This window comes from Neovison vison, chromosome 5, assembly GCF_020171115.1.
Source record: "Neovison vison isolate M4711 chromosome 5, ASM_NN_V1, whole genome shotgun sequence".
Taxonomy (NCBI): Eukaryota; Metazoa; Chordata; class Mammalia; order Carnivora; family Mustelidae; genus Neogale; species Neogale vison.
Genome location: NC_058095.1, coordinates 32531993 through 32550114, shown reverse-complemented (window position 1 = coordinate 32550114; position 18122 = coordinate 32531993). Strand labels below are relative to the sequence as shown.

The 18122-nt window shown below is 54.4% G+C and overlaps 2 protein-coding genes across 2 annotated transcripts; one reads left to right on the top strand and one right to left on the bottom strand.

The window, feature by feature from the left end:
- The first annotated feature begins 10419 nt into the window (after positions 1–10419).
- On the top strand, positions 10420–13170 carry CCL1 (C-C motif chemokine ligand 1). Its single transcript, XM_044250484.1, has 3 exons — positions 10420–10530; positions 11736–11847; positions 13015–13170. The coding sequence occupies exons 1-3, from the start codon at positions 10455–10457 to the stop codon at positions 13109–13111; spliced, it is 285 nt and encodes a 94-aa protein (XP_044106419.1). The 5' UTR covers positions 10420–10454; the 3' UTR covers positions 13112–13170.
- A 1788-nt stretch (positions 13171–14958) lies between these two features.
- On the bottom strand, positions 14959–16850 carry LOC122907672 (C-C motif chemokine 13-like). Its single transcript, XM_044250483.1, has 3 exons — positions 16623–16850; positions 15952–16066; positions 14959–15552 (listed from the first exon to the last, which is right to left on the bottom strand). The coding sequence occupies exons 1-3, from the start codon at positions 16837–16839 to the stop codon at positions 15447–15449; spliced, it is 438 nt and encodes a 145-aa protein (XP_044106418.1). The 5' UTR covers positions 16840–16850; the 3' UTR covers positions 14959–15446.
- Between the last annotated feature and the right edge of the window lie 1272 nt (positions 16851–18122).

Genomic DNA, 18122 nt, shown 5'->3' with positions numbered 1-18122 from the left:
GGTCAGCACACTGGGTTACCTCCACGTTTGCTCGCAGTACCACTGCTACAGCAGTGGTACATCACTGTTACAGCAGTACCACGTGCCCTGTGTTGAGCCAGGAGCTCAGAACCTAGACAAGAAGGCAGGCTTCGGGACTGACAAATAACGTTGTCAGGCAGTACATGAAAGCACAGGGAGGGACACATGGGGCCTGAGATCCAAAACAATGGAGGGTCTGGGAGGAAAGGAGAAGGCCTCTCAGAACAGGTGTTTTTGAACAAGAGTGGACACTGACCAGGGAGCGAGGGGCTCGTGCGCAAAGACCAGCATGTGGAACCCAGGCTGGGGACATAGAGTGATTATAGGGGGCTATAGGCGGTGTAGGTTGTGGCCAGATTAGAAGGGATGTCACAGGGTAAGCTAAGCTGTTTGGATAGCACACAGGGCTGAGTCTCTGCCAAGAGGCAGTGCGACGTGTTGGTTCAGAATTGGAGCCCCACGGCCTGTGTTTGCACCCACCTGCCTGATGACTAGCTGAGTAATCCTGGGCGGTTCCTCTATGCCTCAGTTTCCTTATCTGTGAAATGGGGTATTGCCCCCTACTTCCAGGGCGTTGATGAACATTAAACGGTCTAACATAAGCAGAGTGCTTAGAGTAGTGCCTGGCACACAGTGAAGACGACTATCAACTACTGTCATTCCTTGGAGGGCGAGGAGGCGTCAGAATTAAGGCAGGAACAGAGGGCAAGGAGCTTCTAACCAAGTCTGTGAAGTAAGAGCCACAGAGTTTGGAGGATTACCAGGAGGGCCATCTGCCTTAGAAGCCAGGGCAAGAGGAAGTTTCCAGAAGGGTCAACAGGTTCAAGGGTACCGATGGGTCAGGCAAGGCAAAGCCAAGGGTGCCCTGGACTTAGCAACAAGTGGGTGACTGGTGTCTTTGGCCACTTTGGTTTTGGTGATGTCATAAGGTCAGAGCCCAGTGTACAGTATAAGAAAATGTAGGTGGGGAGGAAGCCGAGCTGGGGGGAGGGGGCGGATGAAGCATTTCAACCCTTTGGCTGGGGAGGGGTGCAGGCGACAGGCAGCAGTGGTGAAAGCACAGGAGGGTCGGTAGCCCTGTTTTGCCAAACCCCCATTCTACCCCACTGTTGTCTGCTGTGAGGCTCAAGACCTCTGGTCAGCGAAGCAGGAGGAAGATTAGGACCCACAGCTTCTAAATAAAGACACTTATGTCGGCAGAGATCAAGAGCGGCAGAGCTGGGACAAGAGCCAGGCTACTCATTTCCTCTTCCTTTTCAAGATGCTGGTGAGATTGCATGCAAGAGAGCAGGCCAGAGGGCATGAGCGACTTAGTGTCTTCTACCTGCCTTCTCACCCTGGAGCTCCAAGTGGGCCCATCTGCTGATGGTGGGCAGAGGACGGTGCTGGCAGTTTCCTTTAATGAGCACCTACTATATGCTGGGCGCCCAACGTGTTCCATCTGACTGAATCACTTCCTATCTGGGTAGGAGAAGTCTTTGTTGAGATTTCCAGTTCCAGCTGGAAAGGACGGGCCGCGTGGACCTCAGATGGGCAGAAGGAACATGGTCGATTTCTCCCATTGGCCCCTTCTCCACAATCCCTTCTCTGCCCTGGTAGATCAGGCAGGCCGGCCCCAGCTCTGGTCTTTGGCCCGGCTGCGAGGTGGGGGACATGACTTGAAGGTGATGTGTCACTTGGAGCATGCTGGTGGAAACTGAGATGGATGCTTCCGGCTCATTTAGGAAATGTCTTTATATTGAGAACTTTGGAACAATAAAACCATAACAATGTGGTTTTGGAAAGTCACCTTGCAAGCCAGGGTAGAGGAGACCCAGAGTGGGCTAGAGGAGATGCCAGGGAGTAAACCAACAGATGTCCAACCAGCGTGAAGCAGAGACACGCTCAGAGGGCGGGCAGGGGCAGGGCGGCCTTCATGGCACCCTTCCTGTGCCCTCTCGCTGTGGCCATCTTTCCATGCTCAGTTTTTGAACAAGGATCCCTTATTTTGCACTGGTTCCTGCAAATGACATGACCTATCCTGGCCACGGGCACAGGCAGTGCGGACACAGAGACTGCGGACTGTGGCAGGCTCCGACAGACGGCAACCCTGACTTTCGATGCTCCCCATGTGAACTTGGCTCCTGAAACTCACCGGCCCCTGACAAAGCTTAGCGAGCCAGCGGGAGCTGAGAAATAGGACTTGGCCAGTTTAGACGCACTCTTCAGAGCAGCTGTGAAGGCATCCAAGGCAAAGCAAGCGGGGAGGGAGGAAACCCTGTGCGTTCTCAGAAACCATGAGAGATGAGTCGGGCTCTGAGCTGGGGGCCTTTGCACACGCGTCCGTATTAACATCCTAAGACAGAGGCACCGCGAAACCAGTTTCAGCGATGGTGACAGAGAGCTTCAGGAAGAGGATTAGAATTGACCTGGTGTTAGTAAATGGCAACTTGGACAAAATGCAGAGGTCTGGACCCTGTGTCCTATGCTCCTTCCACTACACTGGAGGACTGAGCTGGAGGCCGGGAGGCCTGGATGCCCTAGTTCTGTTGGCTAGTGTATCTGAGGCAGGGTTCCTGTTCTGCGGGATGAGGGATCTGAGCTTGGAGCACAGTATGTAGTGGGTTCGGAGTCCTCCGGAGCCCGGGGGGCCAGCCCCGGTGATGGAAACATCCCTGGGGGAGGGCTAGGTCCAAGTGGATGTCTGGAGCCAGGCTGGAGGGACACAGACAAAAGAGCATCTTTACCTAGGATGACCTGGCCTCACAGGGCTGCGGGAACAGGATGCCCTGGGAATTGGGCTGTGGGCTATGCTGGGGCCCAGGCTGTCCACAGGCCACCAAGGGAAGGGAAGGGCTCCCCAGGGGGCTTTCCCAGCAGTCTGTGGGCGTGTCACTTGAATCACAGTGCCACTGATGATTTTGGTGGGCATACTGGAGGGTCATATTGCTGCCACTTCCTGTCCCTGCATCCTTCCTTCCTCTTCAGGGTGGAAAGGTTGGGGCATTTTTTTTTTTCCACCACTCCCTGCAAAGTTGGCACCATGCCCTGGCCTCCAGGTGAGCCGTGGGTTTTCCAGCATCTGAGGGGCCCCAATCATGCCCACCTTCTCTCTCTGGCCACAGCACAGCTCCTTGAACATGAGCACAAAGCCAGAAGAGCACAGAGCAAGAGCCTGACCTGAGAGTTAAAAGGAGGGGCTGTCTTCAGGGCTCTGTCATTGGGGTCCCCATGTGATGACTCACTCTTCCTTTAGGGACCTCCAGATCCTTGTCCATAATGGGAGATGACCCGCCCCAATTCTTCTTAGAGGCTCTTCCTGATCTGTGGGGGTTGGGGACCAAAGGGAGAAGGACGGAAGGGCTGGTGTTCTGCTGGGTGCTAGCTGTCTGTAGAGCATGTCTGACCCCTGCCAATTCCTTGAATGCTCAACAGAACTTTGCAAGGTGGGTATTTCTGATTCAGGGCCAAACAGCTCAGGAAGCACAGCACCGAGTCTACAACACGTTCTGAGTCTGAGCCCAGGTCTCGCCTTCAAGGCTTCTTTGAGTTTCTGCCTTCTGGGTGCTTTCTAAGTTTTAAATGTGGCCCATGTCTCCTAGTATGGGAGGAGGGGCTGGAATGGCTCAGGGGCTAGCATTGGCCCTTTGAGGCTCTGTGGTCCTTGATCCGCACCAGAAGGGGAAGGGTGGCCCCCCAGCCCTCCCCCTCAGCATAATAGATCTGATCCAAGGATGAGTTCCACTGGGGATGGGTGAGGGGGCTCCTTGGGGCATGGGCAGGACTTTGACCGAACTCGGAGACTCAGAGTCAATTAACTGTCAAGCCAGAGAGGGTCTCAGTGGGCATCCAGGCTACGGGCTTTGGATGGAGTGATGTGGTGTGCCCGGATTATCTGAAGACCCTCCAACTGCCCTGGGTTCAGAGTAGCCTCCACCACCCCCCAGAGTGGGATTCTAGCATGTGTCTTTTTTTTTTTTTTTTTAAGATTTTATTTATTTATTTGACAGAGAGAATGATCACAAGTAGGCAGAGAGACAGGCAGAGAGAGGGGGGGAAGCAGGCTCCCTGCTGAGCAGAGAGCCCGACGTGGGGCTGGATCCCAGGACCCCGAGATCATGACCCCAGCCGAAGTCAGAGGCTTTAACCCACTGAGCCACCCGGGCACCCCACTAGCATACGTCTTTTGATTAAAACCTCCCAAATGATCCATTACGAAGCCCATCTCTGAGGAAAGAGTCCCTGAGGTAGGTCCACCCTCTCACTTGCTAGGTGAGGAAACTGAGGGCCAGAGAGAGGAAGTGACCTGTCAAGGTCCCACAGAAAATGAGCAGAAGAGCCCAGAGACCTCGTATCCTGATTCTCACACGGAACCCCACTCCTCACCTGTCACCCCTTCCGGACCTGGTCTAACCTCCAGTCCTCCTGCCTTTTCCCACTCATTCTGTCCTTCAGTGTCTAACAAAAGCCCTCTGGCCAAACCACGAATCTGATGGTAGCCCTGTACTGAGCGTAAGGTGGCCTGTGATACTCTCCTGCCAGCGGAGCCCCATACACAGGGTCTTGGGAAACCCTGTCCCGTGATCCTCCCGCCTTCACTTCCGGCCATTTCCTGCAGCCTACACGCTTGCCCCCACGCTCCGGAGACAGCAGCCCACACTAGCTACCAGCGTGCTGTGAAGCAACTGTTCATTTGTCCTGAAGAAGTATGTCGTGTTTCTTTGCACACAAGCCTCTCACAGGTATCATTATTATTCCGGTTCTAGGTGGGGCCACCAGGAGACGTCAGCCATTCCAGCAGCGCCCAGAGTGGAGCTGGGGAGGCTGGAAGCCAGGCGTCTCTCCAGAGCTCACTCCACCCTGTCCACCCCCGCCCAGCACATACCGCTTTTGCCCTCTCCTCCCCGGTCAGTCTAAATGCCACCCTGCACCCCCGCTCCCCAGACTGGGTGAGTACAGCCTCTGGGCTGCACGTGGTGATGGCCCTGGTGTGTCTGTGCCCCTTGCTGGGTTTTGTGTCTCTTTCCCTCTCTCTGGACTCTGGCTGTTGCAGTCAGATCTCTCAAACCTGACTGTCTGCATGGGAACTGACAGCGCAGGCCCTCAGAAGATGCTTGGCAAGTGAATGAGTGAATGAATGAATGAATGCATAAGGAACTCAGACCCAGTACCAGGAGGAGTGCCCAGGACCACACTCAGGAACTGCAAACAGCCTGATGTCCGCGTGCGGGAGGCAGGAGAGTGAGCACAGGGCTGTACCAACGAGCACAGGATTTGGGTCAGAGCTCCCCATCCTCACTATGTCACTCCCTACCGGCCTGACTCCTTGTAAGGCTCAGGGCTTCCATGCCTCATCTGTGGCACAGGGATGACCCCAGTGATAAGACCCCTCCTTCCTCCTTCAGCAAATCTGGGTTCAGGCACTGGGGCATGAAATGCAGAGACCACAACGGAGGGACGCCTGCCCTCTGGGAACTTCCAGGCAGGTGTGGGAACCACAAGCAGTGATGGGAGTGCAAGCTGCCCCCCCCCCACGAGGAATGAGCTCGGCTAGCGCTGGGAGCTTGGTTGGGACTGCCTTGGGCTGGAACAGGGGGGCCCAGGCAGCAGGGCGTTGAAGTCCCGGCACATGTGCAGAACCGTGGCCGTGTCCCGTGGCTAGAACTCTGGGGGCCACATCAGGCAAGACTTTGTAAGTCACGCCGAGACTCCTGCACCTCATCCCTGCACAGCGGGGCGAGCTCTTGTCAGATCTGTAGCTCAGCCAATGCGGACTCACTTGAAAAGCCAGTGACGGTCCCTGCGGTGACATTCTTCGGGCACCCTGGGTTTGCCTGCAGCTGTGACAGAAGTTTGATGTCTCCTTCATGTGGTCCCCTAGAGCCAGAAGACAGGCCCCCTGAAAAGAACGGAAGTGTTGAATGTTGGAGAGAAATAGGGGTTGAGGGAACCTTGACAAAGGGAGAGAAGTCCTGGAAAATACCAGACAAGAGGGCGCCTGGGTGACTCTGTCAGTTAGGTGTCTGCCTTTGGCTCAGTTCATGATCTCAGGGTCCCGGGATCAGGCTCCACATTGGGCTCCCTGCTCAGTGCGGTGACTGCTTCCTCCTCTCTCCCTCTGCTTGCTGCTCTCCCTGCTTGTGCTCTCTCTTTCTGTCAATTAAATAAATAAAATCTTAAGGAAAGAAAACACCAGACAATGCTTTGGACAAAGCATTTGAACTCCATTTGGGTCCTGCGGGGCCATGCTGTGGGCTGGCCTCCTGCTTGCAGGACAAGTTAGGGCTGGTGCAGGGCTGGGGGCCAGAGAGGGTGTTCTGCTCACGTGGGTGACCCCAGAAAGTTTGGCTGGGTGTCGGGCAGCACCGGATGGAAGGGAAAGGGACCAGGAAGCTGCTCGGGGCAGGGAGGTGTTGGTAGCACCAGGGACATGGGATGAAGCCTCAGACACTACGTCTCCTTTGGAGGATTTACAACCTACCGTAATTCCAGTGTCTGCCTCCCCGAGCGAGCTGAAAGCCCCATGAGGGCAGAGCCAGCCTCTGCCTTGTGTCCGCGTATCGCCAGGAGCTCGCGCACAGCAGGTGTCTCGCAATGATTTCGAATGATTCAAATTCCGCTTCTTTTCCTCTCTCTTCCTTCCCCTCTCCTTCTTTTTCTCCCTCCCTTCCTTTCTTCCTCCCCTGTTCCAAGACCAGGGGAGAAACCTCATGTAATCCTTCCGATAGCACAAAGTTAGGTTAAGGTGTTGGGAGCTCGTCTTCAAAATAATGAAGGCGGTTTGTACCCGTCCAGCTGGCAGCACATTTCATAATCATGGAAATAAGGCTCCGGAGCATTAAGTTCCTTGCCCAAGGTCACACAGGTAATAAAAGGCAGGGCTGAGATCTGACCCAGTTATCTTAGAATCCATAACATGCTTCTTCCTAAGTGAGGAAACTGAGAAGACTTGGCCCCCAAGAAGGACAATGCTGAGCCAGGATCTCTGCAGCTGCGGGGCTGGACAGAGGACTTGTCCCCGTGGGCTTCTGTGTCCTGGTCGGTGGGGATGAGGCTGAAGTGTACAAGCAGGCAGGGCCAGGCTCCAGTCCGGTCAAGGCCACTCCTGGACGGCCTGGCGGAAACGATCCACACCGGCTGAACTCTGTCTGGTCTCTGAGTATCCTCAGTCAGCAGGCAGCTACTTCATAAAAGATAACTAATAAGAGGGGCGCCTGGGTGGCTCAGTGGGTTAAAACCTCTGCCTTCGGCTCAGGTCATGATCCCAGGGTCCTGGGATCGAGCCCCGCATCAGGCTCTCTGCTCAGTGGGGAGCCTGCTTCCCCCTCTCTCTCTGCCTACTTGTGATCTCTCTCTGTCAAATAAATAGGTAATTAATTTAAAAAAAAGATAACTAATTAGAAAACCTTCCTACAGGCACTTCCAATGGTTTTCAAACCTCTCTCTAGAAATGTTTACAAATGGCTTAGAGTAACTGGTTCAGTGTTTGGGCTCAGTATTTCTTGTCTATTAAAGCTTCCTCGGCCCCTGGTCCCCATCCCAGGCAGGGACAAGCATGTTTTATTGAGTTATTCCTTGGTGCTTGCCTTGGTGCAGGCCTACAGCAGATATCCAGCTGGGGTGTGGGTGATGGCCCCGTGGAGTGCTAGGTGTCTATGCCTATGGGGCCTCCGGCCTGTCCTCCCAGTGCTGCGGGGAAGGGGAGGGAATGATTAACTGTGTCTGTTCCTCTTTTCCCCTGGGCTCACAATGGCCCCAGTGAGGGAGAGGAAGAAAAGCAAGCTTCTGGAGGGGGCAGCCCCGTCCCCTTCGTGATTGGCCAGACAGCATGCTTGTGAGGAAGGGAAGAGAGAGGAATCTCCTGGGGCACTAGCTGCTTCTCTTGGTGTCCCAAGTGAGTCTGAAAACCCTAGGATTACGTAGTCACAGTCGATGCGTGTATCTCCCTTCTCCCCTGAGACCTGCGAAAATGAGGGTAAAGGAATTCAAACGCGTCCCTTTGCAAGAACAAGCAGACTCACGGAGCCGCAACAGCGGATCAGTGATTTCTAGGAACTGAGGTACTTTATGGGGGTGGGCAGCAGCTGGCAGGATGCGTGGGACCTGGCCTGGAGCAGTCCATAGCTGTGGTCCTTGCTGGATGTGTGTTCTCAGAGGCGGCCACGTGTGGCGCTCACATGGTCAGATGGCTTCAGCGTCCACTGTCCCTTCTCCACTACAAATTCTCTGTGTGCCCTTGGGCAGGCGCGTTGCTTCTTTCCAAGGCTCCTTTTTTCTGCATCTGTAAAATGGAGAGACCATACTGGATACACAATTCTTCTTGTGCTTGAATTTCCTGGAGGTGTTTTTGTTTTGTTTTGTTTTGTTTTTAACTCTCAAAATGTATAGGCACATAAGATTTGATTCTGATTCTGAAATGGGGCCAGGACATTTGCGTTTGTTCTAAGGCTCTCCCGAGAAGCTTCAAAAGCCCCTGCTGCCTATGGTCTTCGAGGACCCGTTCAGCTCTGATACGTTGGGATGCCCCCTCACCCCACCCAGGTGTTAGTTTGGAGAATACTCTGGGGCCGGCGTGGGCCGGTGGCAGGGATATTAGACCTTCCGGTGGGAGGTCTCCGCACAGGGGGCTTCAGAGGAGGCTGAGTGTGCTTCTGCTGGAGACAGCAGGAGGCTCTCTATGCGCACCGTGGCATTTGGAAAGGGTAGAAGAGAGCCCTGGGAGGGAGACAGTGAGGAGGGCCTTGCAGGGGGAGGTCACATCCCCCTGCATCCCAGCAGTAGGAAAACCAGCGGCCTGTTGGGGGCGACGGAAATACTCCAACATGGAGACAGACATAGCACGAGGAGCCACCAAGGTTCAGGTGAGGGACTTGGGTGCCCTCCCGTAGGCAATGGGGAGCCGTGCACACCCTTGAGCTGGGGAGTGCATGATTGGAGAAGATCAGCCTCGCCAACCTTCTGTTTACACCCCGCCTCATGATTTCATACATGCATTCGCCCCAGCCACCCCTTCTGGAGCACCTACCGACGTATCTTCATGCCAAGCCCGGCTCACACTGTCTCGGTGACCTGCCCGCTTCACAGCTATAGAGGCACAGGCCTTTCCTGCCATCTCCCCACCCAACTCACTCTCCTGACCCCAGGATCCGGCTCTGCCTGGCATCTCTGAGGGAGTGGGCTCTCTCCGTGCCTCCCCGCCTGTACACAAGCCCCCTCCTCTGGTGGCAGGCCCCTTTCCCCTTCACCTGCAGGATGTAAGGTTTTACAGGAGAGATACACAGGACACCAGGCGAGATGGGCACAAGGCAAGGTTTATTAAAGGCGCCGTTCCCAGACTCAAGAGAGGAGAGTCGGGGAAGTGGCCCCTGGGAGGGGGTCGAGTGGGTCTTTTATTTGGGTTAAGACAGGGCATAGGTTCACAGCCATCTAAGGTAAGGTATTTGTGATCGGAGGGTAGGGGGAGACCTGATGTTCCTGTTTCCTGACTTATGGCGACGTGTCCTCCGCATACGTCCTTCCGGCGGGAGGGTCATGGGTAAAGGAAGAGGGCGGCCTGGAAGATGACAGCCTGCCACCATTTTTATCGTTCCTCCGGCATTCCCAGAGCCGCCGACCCGACCCAACCAACACAGGAGGCTCTGCTCGGGGAGGGGGAGCGTTCCCCTGGGGGAGGCCTCTCTGGTGCTCCCGGGCCGCTCCCTATCCTCCCCCGGCCCCTCCAGATGGCGTATCCGCCACTCTCCTTACACGGGGTGGCTTTTACTTGTGAATCTGTGAATCCAAAGGCAGCGGCCCAAGGTCAGGTGCTGCCTCTGAATGGTGGCTGTCTTTCCTGGGGCATGGTGCCAAGGGGACGTTGACTGCTTGAACAAATAGAAAAAGCAATGATCTGGCCTGGGCCCTGGACGTCGCGAATCTCCGTGAACTCATTTCAGCATCTCCTCGGGACGCGTGTCACTCTTTCCACCTTGCGGGGCATATGGGACTGCGGATATGTGAGTTTGGACAACAGCCGATCGGCAGACCGGGAATTCAACACAGGTATGCCTCAGCCCTGCCCTCCTCTCCTCTCGGGGCCAGCAGCTCCAGTCCAGGAGGGAAACACGTGGGGTCAGAGAAGCCACAGGCGACTTCCTGTCCCTCACCTCTCTCCGCTTCCCACTCAGCTGGGACAACTCCTACTCATTTTCTCAAGATCCTTATCTGCTCCCGCACTCGGAGAAGTTTCCCCATCTCTCTCACACCACCCAGGAAAGGTGGGGGAAGGAGTGTTCCATGTGGTCACTGGGCGTGAGTAAGTATCTCTCCTCCCTGTGACTTCCCCACCTCTGCACCAGGGCCTGGGAAATCCCACTCAGGTCTTCTAATAAAAGCTACGGGCCCTACGGGATCGGTCTTAGCTTCACCAGACACATTGGGACCACTGCAAAGAGGTCTGACCCACACTCTGCAGGATGAAGCTGGTCACCATGGCCCTGGCGTGCCTGCTGCTGGCTGGGCTGTGGCTTCCGGATGCGGACGGCAGGAGCAGTGAGTGTGGATGGAGTCACTTTGCTCCTCCTGGGGGTGAGGGGGGTGGGGAGTGGGGACAGACACCCAGGCAGGCAGTCTGGGCTTGCGAGCAGGGGTCGCCCTGAACTCAGTGCCTTTGTCTCTCCTCCTCTGGGAAGAATTTCTCCTAAAGAGGGAGAATGGAGAATGTGGATGGGGTGGGGACAGAGGCCGGTGGGAGCAGGTGTCTGGTGAGCATAACGTCTGAGCTGCTGGCTTTAGCAAAAGGAGGCCCTGCCTCGTCCAGGGAACTCTGAGGCCCTTTAGGACAACTTGGGAGGCTTGAGGTGCACAGGAAGGACTGGGTCTTGCCTCTACCTAGTGGCATGTAACAAGGAGAGCCTCATGGCACGACTGGGACTGGAACAGTGTGCTCATCACTGTCGGGCAAGTGTTGGGCCACTGACTACCTCTCCAACTGGGCATTCCTTGTTGGTAAAATGGGACTGACAATGCTGGACCTCAGGGCGCTCTAGAGAAGACAGACCTAATTCCAGGCACCTGTAAGACATTGTGCAAACAATAAAACTAGGAGGAAGGAATCAGGATTGGAATTCGAGTCTCTTGGGGGTGGGGTGTGGGGGAGAGAGTGCAAACCCGCACAGTGGGGGTGGGAGAACCGAACAGAGCTACAGGCCTGGGTAGAGACCATTCTAGAGAGGGTAGGAAGCCTGTTAGTTCCTGGAAGCTCTTTCCTTGTCCTTCCATCAGTTGGAACTCCTTGAGCAGTTCCTAATCTGGACCCAAAGCCACGGACCGCAGTTGCCCCTGCATGCACCACACTCACTGGGCCCCGCAGAGTGTGAAGTCCAGAGCTCTCGAACCCAAATATCGGACTAGAACCGTGCACTCATGGTGGGACATCAGAACTGGAAGCACCTTTAGAAATCAGTTTAAAGAGTCTTATTTGACAGACGGGAAGTCTGGGGCCTGGGCAAGGGCTCATCCTGTTGAAGACCATATAACTGGTTTGTGGGAAGCCGGGATCTGAACCCGTGTTCCGACCCTCTGCCTACATACAGAACTAGGTGATGGATGACACAGCCACTGGGCTGTGCGTGGTCCCCAGGCCTGGGTCTGTCCCTGAAAGGGTTTTTTTTTTTTTTTTTTTTTAACCACGGGGATGTGAGGATGAAGTCCACGTTAAGAAACAGACGCAAACCATTTTTGTGCTTCTCTTCCAGTGCATGTGTCATCCTCCAACTGTTGCTTCGTCTTTGCGGAGAAAAGGATTCCCCAGCATATAATCCAGTGTTACAAACCCACCAGCTCCTCCTGCTTCCACAAGGGTCTAATGTGAGTGCTCCTACCGGGTCAGCGTGACTCCCCCCTCCAGAGAGCAACCCACCCTCCCGGAATTAGAAAGGCAGACGCTAGATGGCGCTGTTCCACCAGGTTCAGGTTTCTAAACCCGGAGAGAAGCCGCCAAAATCTGGGTGCAGAGCCCAGCATGGGCGCTAGCGGGGGCGCCGTGCCTCGTAGCAGGTGCCACGAAAGATACCTACTGTCTCCCCTGCCCCATGCTACTGCAATGACTTTAGTTTCTCGGAACCCCAGGGAGCTAAGTATTGTATCTTAATATTTTATGCCCAGAAGAAGAAATGGCTTCAAGGGTCTAGGAATTACTGCGCAGTGGGAAAACGAGGGGGTCACAATTAGTTTCTGCTTCCAGATTTGCCAACCCCAAGTGTTGGGTGACCTTGGGCAGGTGATTCTTCAGCACCTCATTATCTGGGCACTCCTCTACACTCCTTATCTGTGAAGTGGAGTAAAGATGAGAGCTGGGTCACAGGGTCATTACAAAGTTAGAGGGAGGTGGCTTACCCCTGCTGTTCGGAATCCATAAAGCATTCATGTGTATTACCTTGGCTAGCCCTCGAGGGGCACCCTTTTACATTATCATGAACACCGAAGTTCAGGGAAATAGAGAGATTTGTCTGCAGTCACCCAGATAATTAAAGTTAGAATTGGTCTATAGTTTGGTTGGACAGTTGCCAAGTTAAAGGGATGGGCAGGTCAGAAAATAAATACACACACACACACACACACACTCACAGTGAATCTAAAGCAACGAGTGAGGGTTCCAGATGGACATAGACACATGGAAAGATGGATCGAGGGCCCTCGGAGATATTCTAGGAGGGAAATTTCCGTACTAGCTAATCCTGAGTGTCTGCAGCCTTTACCCTACCCGAATGCAATGAATCACACTCTCCAGAAAAGGGAGAAATTCAATTTAATAAACTCTCCCTGAAGCTTGGGTGTTCCTCCCAGCCTATCCCTCCCATGCGCCCCCCAGGTCTCCTGCAGTGCCTTCATTTTACAGACCCAGAACAAGCAGCTTGGGGTCATCCTCAGGGCGGGGGTGGGGTGGGGTGGGGTGGGGGGGTGGGGATGGGAATGTGTGTGGCAGCCCAGGGGCAAATCATGTGACCCAGCTCCCCCTTTGTTCTTTGCCCACAGAATCAAGCTGAAGGGCGGTCGAGAGACGTGTGTCTCAGACTCAGCCACATGGGTTAAGCGTTATTTAAAAACTGCAAAACCGTGCCGGGTGAAGTGAACGTGAGAGGGTTTCTTTCCACCCTGGACTCTGAAGATGGCGTGACTTCCCCTGTCTCCTCAGCCCCACACCCACCCCAGTTCTTCTGCCCAGCTTTGCCGGGTCACAGGGGGTCTGCTCAGTCCTGATAAGCTATGTTGTTGCACTTTATATATTTAAATGCCAGAATCTTCAATCCCTGCTTCCCTGGGCTTTTTGGATCCCACAGGGGTTTCAGGGTATAAACCTGACTGTCAGTGAGAAGATGGGGCCAAGGGGCTGGTGGCCACGGGGGGATGGGAGATATGTTGGTTCTGATGCCAAAAAAACATGACTTCTTGTCCCCGAGAACCAATAAATGGCTTACACGTCTCAGCTGACTGGCTTTGTCTTTTGCGGGCTGGGTGGGGATGAACGCTTGGTCAGGGCCATGATAAAGATTCTCGGCTTCCCCTGACAGCAGCAGAGGGCACGGTGAATCAGAAAGTGGGAACTCAGGGCTGGGGTTCCAGAAGCTACAGCTGCTGTAGCTGGAGGGGATCTTGTGAGGTCAACCATCTGTAAGATGTTGCTGGCCCTATTTCATAGATGAGGTGCCTGACAGTTGGCGAGGGACAAAGACGGGCCTGAGGATACAGAGCTAGTCAGATCTGGTGTTAGAGTCCAGGACTCCTATCTCTGGGGCTGGAAAGCTCTCCTGTGTCCCAAGTTGCCCAGTGATGGCCTGACACAGCATCAGGGGTGCAGGGAGTGGGGTGGGGACACTCTGTCAACCAGGCAGATCCTGCAAAGTTATTTAGCTGGACCTCCTCTTGTCCAGGCCTGAGTGGATCCTAGGTCTTACAGAAATGCCAGCCCAGCTCACATGCAGGAGGGAGGCAGTCCGGGGCAGAGCCGGAGAACCATTTGCCAACATCTGGGAAGCAGAGACCCCACCCTCATGAAGGGGTAACCAAAAACTCCGACGTGCCCCCAGGGAGAACAGCAAGGTGGGGAGATGTGATTTGCTTATTGCCCAGAATCTCAGGATTGGCCCCCTTTGGAAGACCAGCTCAGTGGCTTCGGTGGGAGAGGCTGCCGTGTACTGTACTGGGAGAGGCGTCTCTCCTTTTCCCAACATTGCACGTGTCACAGGTCTGGTCTGTTCTTCAGCTGCCTCTTGCCTTCTGCGCCGCCCCACGACCGCCCTGCTTCCTCCTCTTCCCTCTCGCTGGGACCACTGTGGAGCAGTGAGCTGTGCTCAGCTCCCCCTAGCTAACTCCATCTGATCCGTGGCCCCAGACCACTGCCTGGCCTGCCGCTGCCCTCCACCCTCCGACGGTCTCAGGACTGACTCCAAACTCTGCACCTTGCTGCTGCAATTCCTCTACAACCACACCTCCAGTTTCCTCTCTAAAGGACTCTACCTTTTCTGTTCTGGAAGCCAAACTCTGACCATAGGGCATATTCACTCCAGGCCCTCTTTCCTGCCTTTCCATCCTGGGCCTTTTCTAGAAGAATCTCTGTTATGACCGTGCCCTGGCATCCTCCCGGGTGGATGCTAACTGGGTCATCTCACTTTCCCCCTGAAGGTCAGGTGCGTGTGGTGTCTGGATCACTTCAAGGACCTCTTGGAGCGGGGAGGCACGGTGGCAGAGACCAGTTAGAAGCTGATGTTAGGGCTGAAGTCATTGTTCTAGAACATGCTGGGCGGCAGGGGTTGGGTCCTCTGCAGCAGGCAAATGAGCCCAGGTCAGCCACCAACCACGGAAAAGGTCCTTCCCACAGCCTGTTCCTCCAGCGCCCTCTGCCAGCCACCTGCTACCCCGCCTTGGAGCGCCCCCTACTGGTTGGAAGCTACCCTCCCCCCAAGAAAACACCACTACAAGAGATTTTAAACACCATGTATTTTCTGCAAAAAGTCAACAATCCTGGGAATGGCATTCTCCTTTCTGTACTAACATATTTAGCTGAACCTCACATTCCTAAGGCCCTCCCCGCCCCGGATGGCAGTAGCCCTTCATCTTCGTGATTTGTAGGTACACGCGATTGGCTGGGGAGTTGGGCGGGAGTCCGCCACACTGCCTGCAGCCTACGAGGGACAAAACCAGGGCTTAGGACAGGAAGCAACTGGCTCAAGGCCTTGCTTATAAAAAAAAAAAATCCCCAATATTCAAAATAAACCCCAAACCAGCCACAATTCAAATAACATTAGATATTACTTAAGGCATAGTACATTTCTTGGCATCACAAAACAGAAAGCACCCTATTCGAAACCATAGTAAAATTAGTCCAGGGTCTAGCTGGGGAGTCTGGAGGAGGAAAAACAGTCGTCTGTTTCTCATACTTGGCTGCGTCTTAGTGTGACTGGAAGAGTTCAAGTCCTCAGGGGATGAGATTTTTGATTGAGATGTTTCACATAATCCTGGACCCACTTCTCCTTTGGGTCAGCACAGATAGCCTTGGCCAGTTTTGTGCTGAAGCTGTGGATGAAGGAGGGCTTCACGGTTAGGTGGAAATGAGGATCTTGCCCAAGAGATGCCTCCCTCGACTCTTGAGCCCATCTGGTCCACCCGCTGCAGGAAAGGGATCCTCCCAGGGACAGGAGGAAGTCGCGGTGTGGATAGAAGGGGATCCTGGAGGTAATCACTTTTCTCCGAGGCCCTGGAGAAGCTGGCCTGGCCTCGGCCAAAGCAACGTGGAGACTGGGAGCCCATCCTCTCTGGGCTCATTTATGATGCAATCATGGTTTGGTAAAATCTTAACCCCTGAGTATGGGATCCCAAATGGGTCTGTCTTCTGGGGTGGAACTTCAGATCAGGGGGCATGGGCATGGGGTGGGGTGCGGTCAGGGAGGGAGTGAGCAGGGTTTTTCTACTTACATAACAGCCTCCCGGGGACAGTGGCTGCTGGTGATTCGATAGCTCTCCAGCTTCCGAAGGGGGATCTTCTTATTGTTAAATGTGAAACAGCAAATGAACAGGGAGCTGAGTGAATCTAGAAATAAGGTCACAGAGAAAAAGCTAGTTTTTTATCAGCTTGAATGCAGCAGGAAGCGCCTATAGGGAAAGGAAAGAAAAGGAGAGGAGAGGAAAGGAGGAGAGAGGGAAGGGAAGGGAATGAAAGAAAGAAAAGGAAGGGAAAGGGATCGACATGGATCTTATCCACCTCAGGTCTATCGTGCCTGCCCGGAGCCCTGAGACAGTGAGAGAGCAGGAATATCGTAGCAACGCATTGTTGCTGACTGGGGCAGGCCGGTGGGACAGGCCCAAGCTCTAGTGCTCTAGGTACAGAGTTTGGGAAGCTCAGCCAGGCTCAGAGAAAAGGCTCTGGGTTTGGAGTGTGCAGCTTAGGTTTCGCTCTGGCTCTGTAATGGCTGGAGGTGGGTGGGTGGGGTCTCTCCTGCCCTCAACTTGGCCTTCGGCTTCCCATCTTTAAAATTAGACATTCACATGACGTTCCGACAACTCCCACTGCTCGGATAGGCTCAGAAGGAGGGCATTTCAGCTTTGGGCTTGTTAGAAGGAGAAGAAAACAAAAAAGAGGGGCTTACCTGGCTGGGCAGGCACCTGGGGACTGAAGGCGGCGGCCATGAGCAGCAGGCAGAGAAGCGCAGCAGAGACTTTCATGTCGGCGGGAAGCAGGGAACGAGAGCTGGGAGTGTCTGGGCCGGTCTTGGCCTCTTTGCAGCACGGGAGGCTCTGCATGCCTTTTATAGGGAGCAGAGAGGGTAGGAGCTCCCAGAGGGATGTCTGCCTGGGCAGGGTCATGGTGTAGTTAAGATGCAGGGCGCTCTTGAATGTGCTGAGCTGGAGGTTGGCTACCCGAGTTTTCCAGGAATTTTAAGAAGGAAGCTGTGGGCTGCAGCCGGGTAGGCCCTGTTTCCTTCCAGCTGCCCAGGCCACAGAGCGGAAGCAGGAGCACAGATGGGCCACCACTCGCCACGGGTGTGATCCGAGGAGTCGTTCTGTGGCCTTGCTTTCCGCACAACCAGAGAGCGAGCGTGGCGTGAGGGTTTTACACGGGTGATGTGTTCAGTCCGGACCGGGTACAACCCGTTACCCTCATGGCCATTCGTGAGAGAAAAAGCTTGAGGCGCGGGGACCCGAAGTCACCAGCCCAGAGCCTTGTGGGAAGTGAGTGATGGTGCCAGAAGAGAAAGCTGCTCTGTTTACATACGATCACCGCGGCCTCCCCCGCTGTCTTGAGCGCAGAAGACTTTGTCCGAGGGGTTTTATGTGGAGGTCTCATACTTGAGGTGAATCAAAGCCAACTTCTGGGGACAAGGGCTTAGTGTCCCCTTCTGCCACTCAGGCCCAGACGGCTATGGTTTGAAGCCCACTGATGTGTCCAGGTTCCTTGTTTTCTGGAAGGACCATGGGGTTTCTAGAGCTGTTGCCGGGAAGGGAATCGCAGGGTAGAGCAGAGCGGGCTCTTTGCTTCTGTGTCTGCCTCCTGCTCTCCCCCTGCAAGGAACGTGTAGCTGAGATGGAGCTTGGTGAGGGGGGTCCCCCATGGCCCCGGTGGGAGGGGGAAAGGCCTTGGACTGCAGGAGACCGCCTGGCAAGCCACTTGGCCTGAGTGGTCCTTTCCCCATGCTTCCTCCTGGATCCCAGACTCTGCTTACATTCTGCACCTGCCTGGAATCCTTTCCCCTTGGCTTTCTAGAGGCCTTTCCCCTCTAACAAAACAAGTCCAGTGAGGGTAAAAGCACAGGAATAAAGAGCTAGGACAATGCTTTCCAGAGACTGACTGTGGAAAAATGCAAAAAGCACAGGTCACCACAGCAAGACGAAGGAAGAAGGTGTTACCACAGAGCCCCTACACGCCAGAAGGAAAATCAGACCCTTAGGCCAATAAATTTAATTTAGATGAAATGGACGGTTTCCTAACAAAATATAACTTACCAGACTGCCAAAGAAAAACGGGGGAAAAAAAAGAGTAATTCTAAAACTACTGAAAAATGGAATCAGTCATTGAAAATCCTCCCATAAAACATTCTCCAGCTCCAAAGCCTTTAATAGCTAGTTCCTTCAAGCATTCCAAAAACTAA

Bases quoted from the DNA above. Each gene is read 5' to 3' on its own strand.
- CCL1 (XM_044250484.1), top strand. From the start codon at position 10,455: ATGAAGCTGGTCACCATGGCCCTGGCGTGCCTGCTGCTGGCTGGGCTG. The intron at 10,531-11,735 runs GTGAGTGTGGAT...CTTCTCTTCCAG, and splicing joins GGATGCGGACGGCAGGAGCA to TGCATGTGTCATCCTCCAAC. The intron at 11,848-13,014 runs GTGAGTGCTCCT...CTTTGCCCACAG, and splicing joins TGCTTCCACAAGGGTCTAAT to AATCAAGCTGAAGGGCGGTC.
- LOC122907672 (XM_044250483.1), bottom strand. From the start codon at position 16,839: ATGACCCTGCCCAGGCAGACATCCCTCTGGGAGCTCCTACCCTCTCTG. The intron at 16,067-16,622 runs GTAAGCCCCTCT...CCTTATTTCTAG, and splicing joins CCAGGTGCCTGCCCAGCCAG to ATTCACTCAGCTCCCTGTTC. The intron at 15,553-15,951 runs GTAAGTAGAAAA...CTTCATCCACAG, and splicing joins TGTCCCCGGGAGGCTGTTAT to CTTCAGCACAAAACTGGCCA.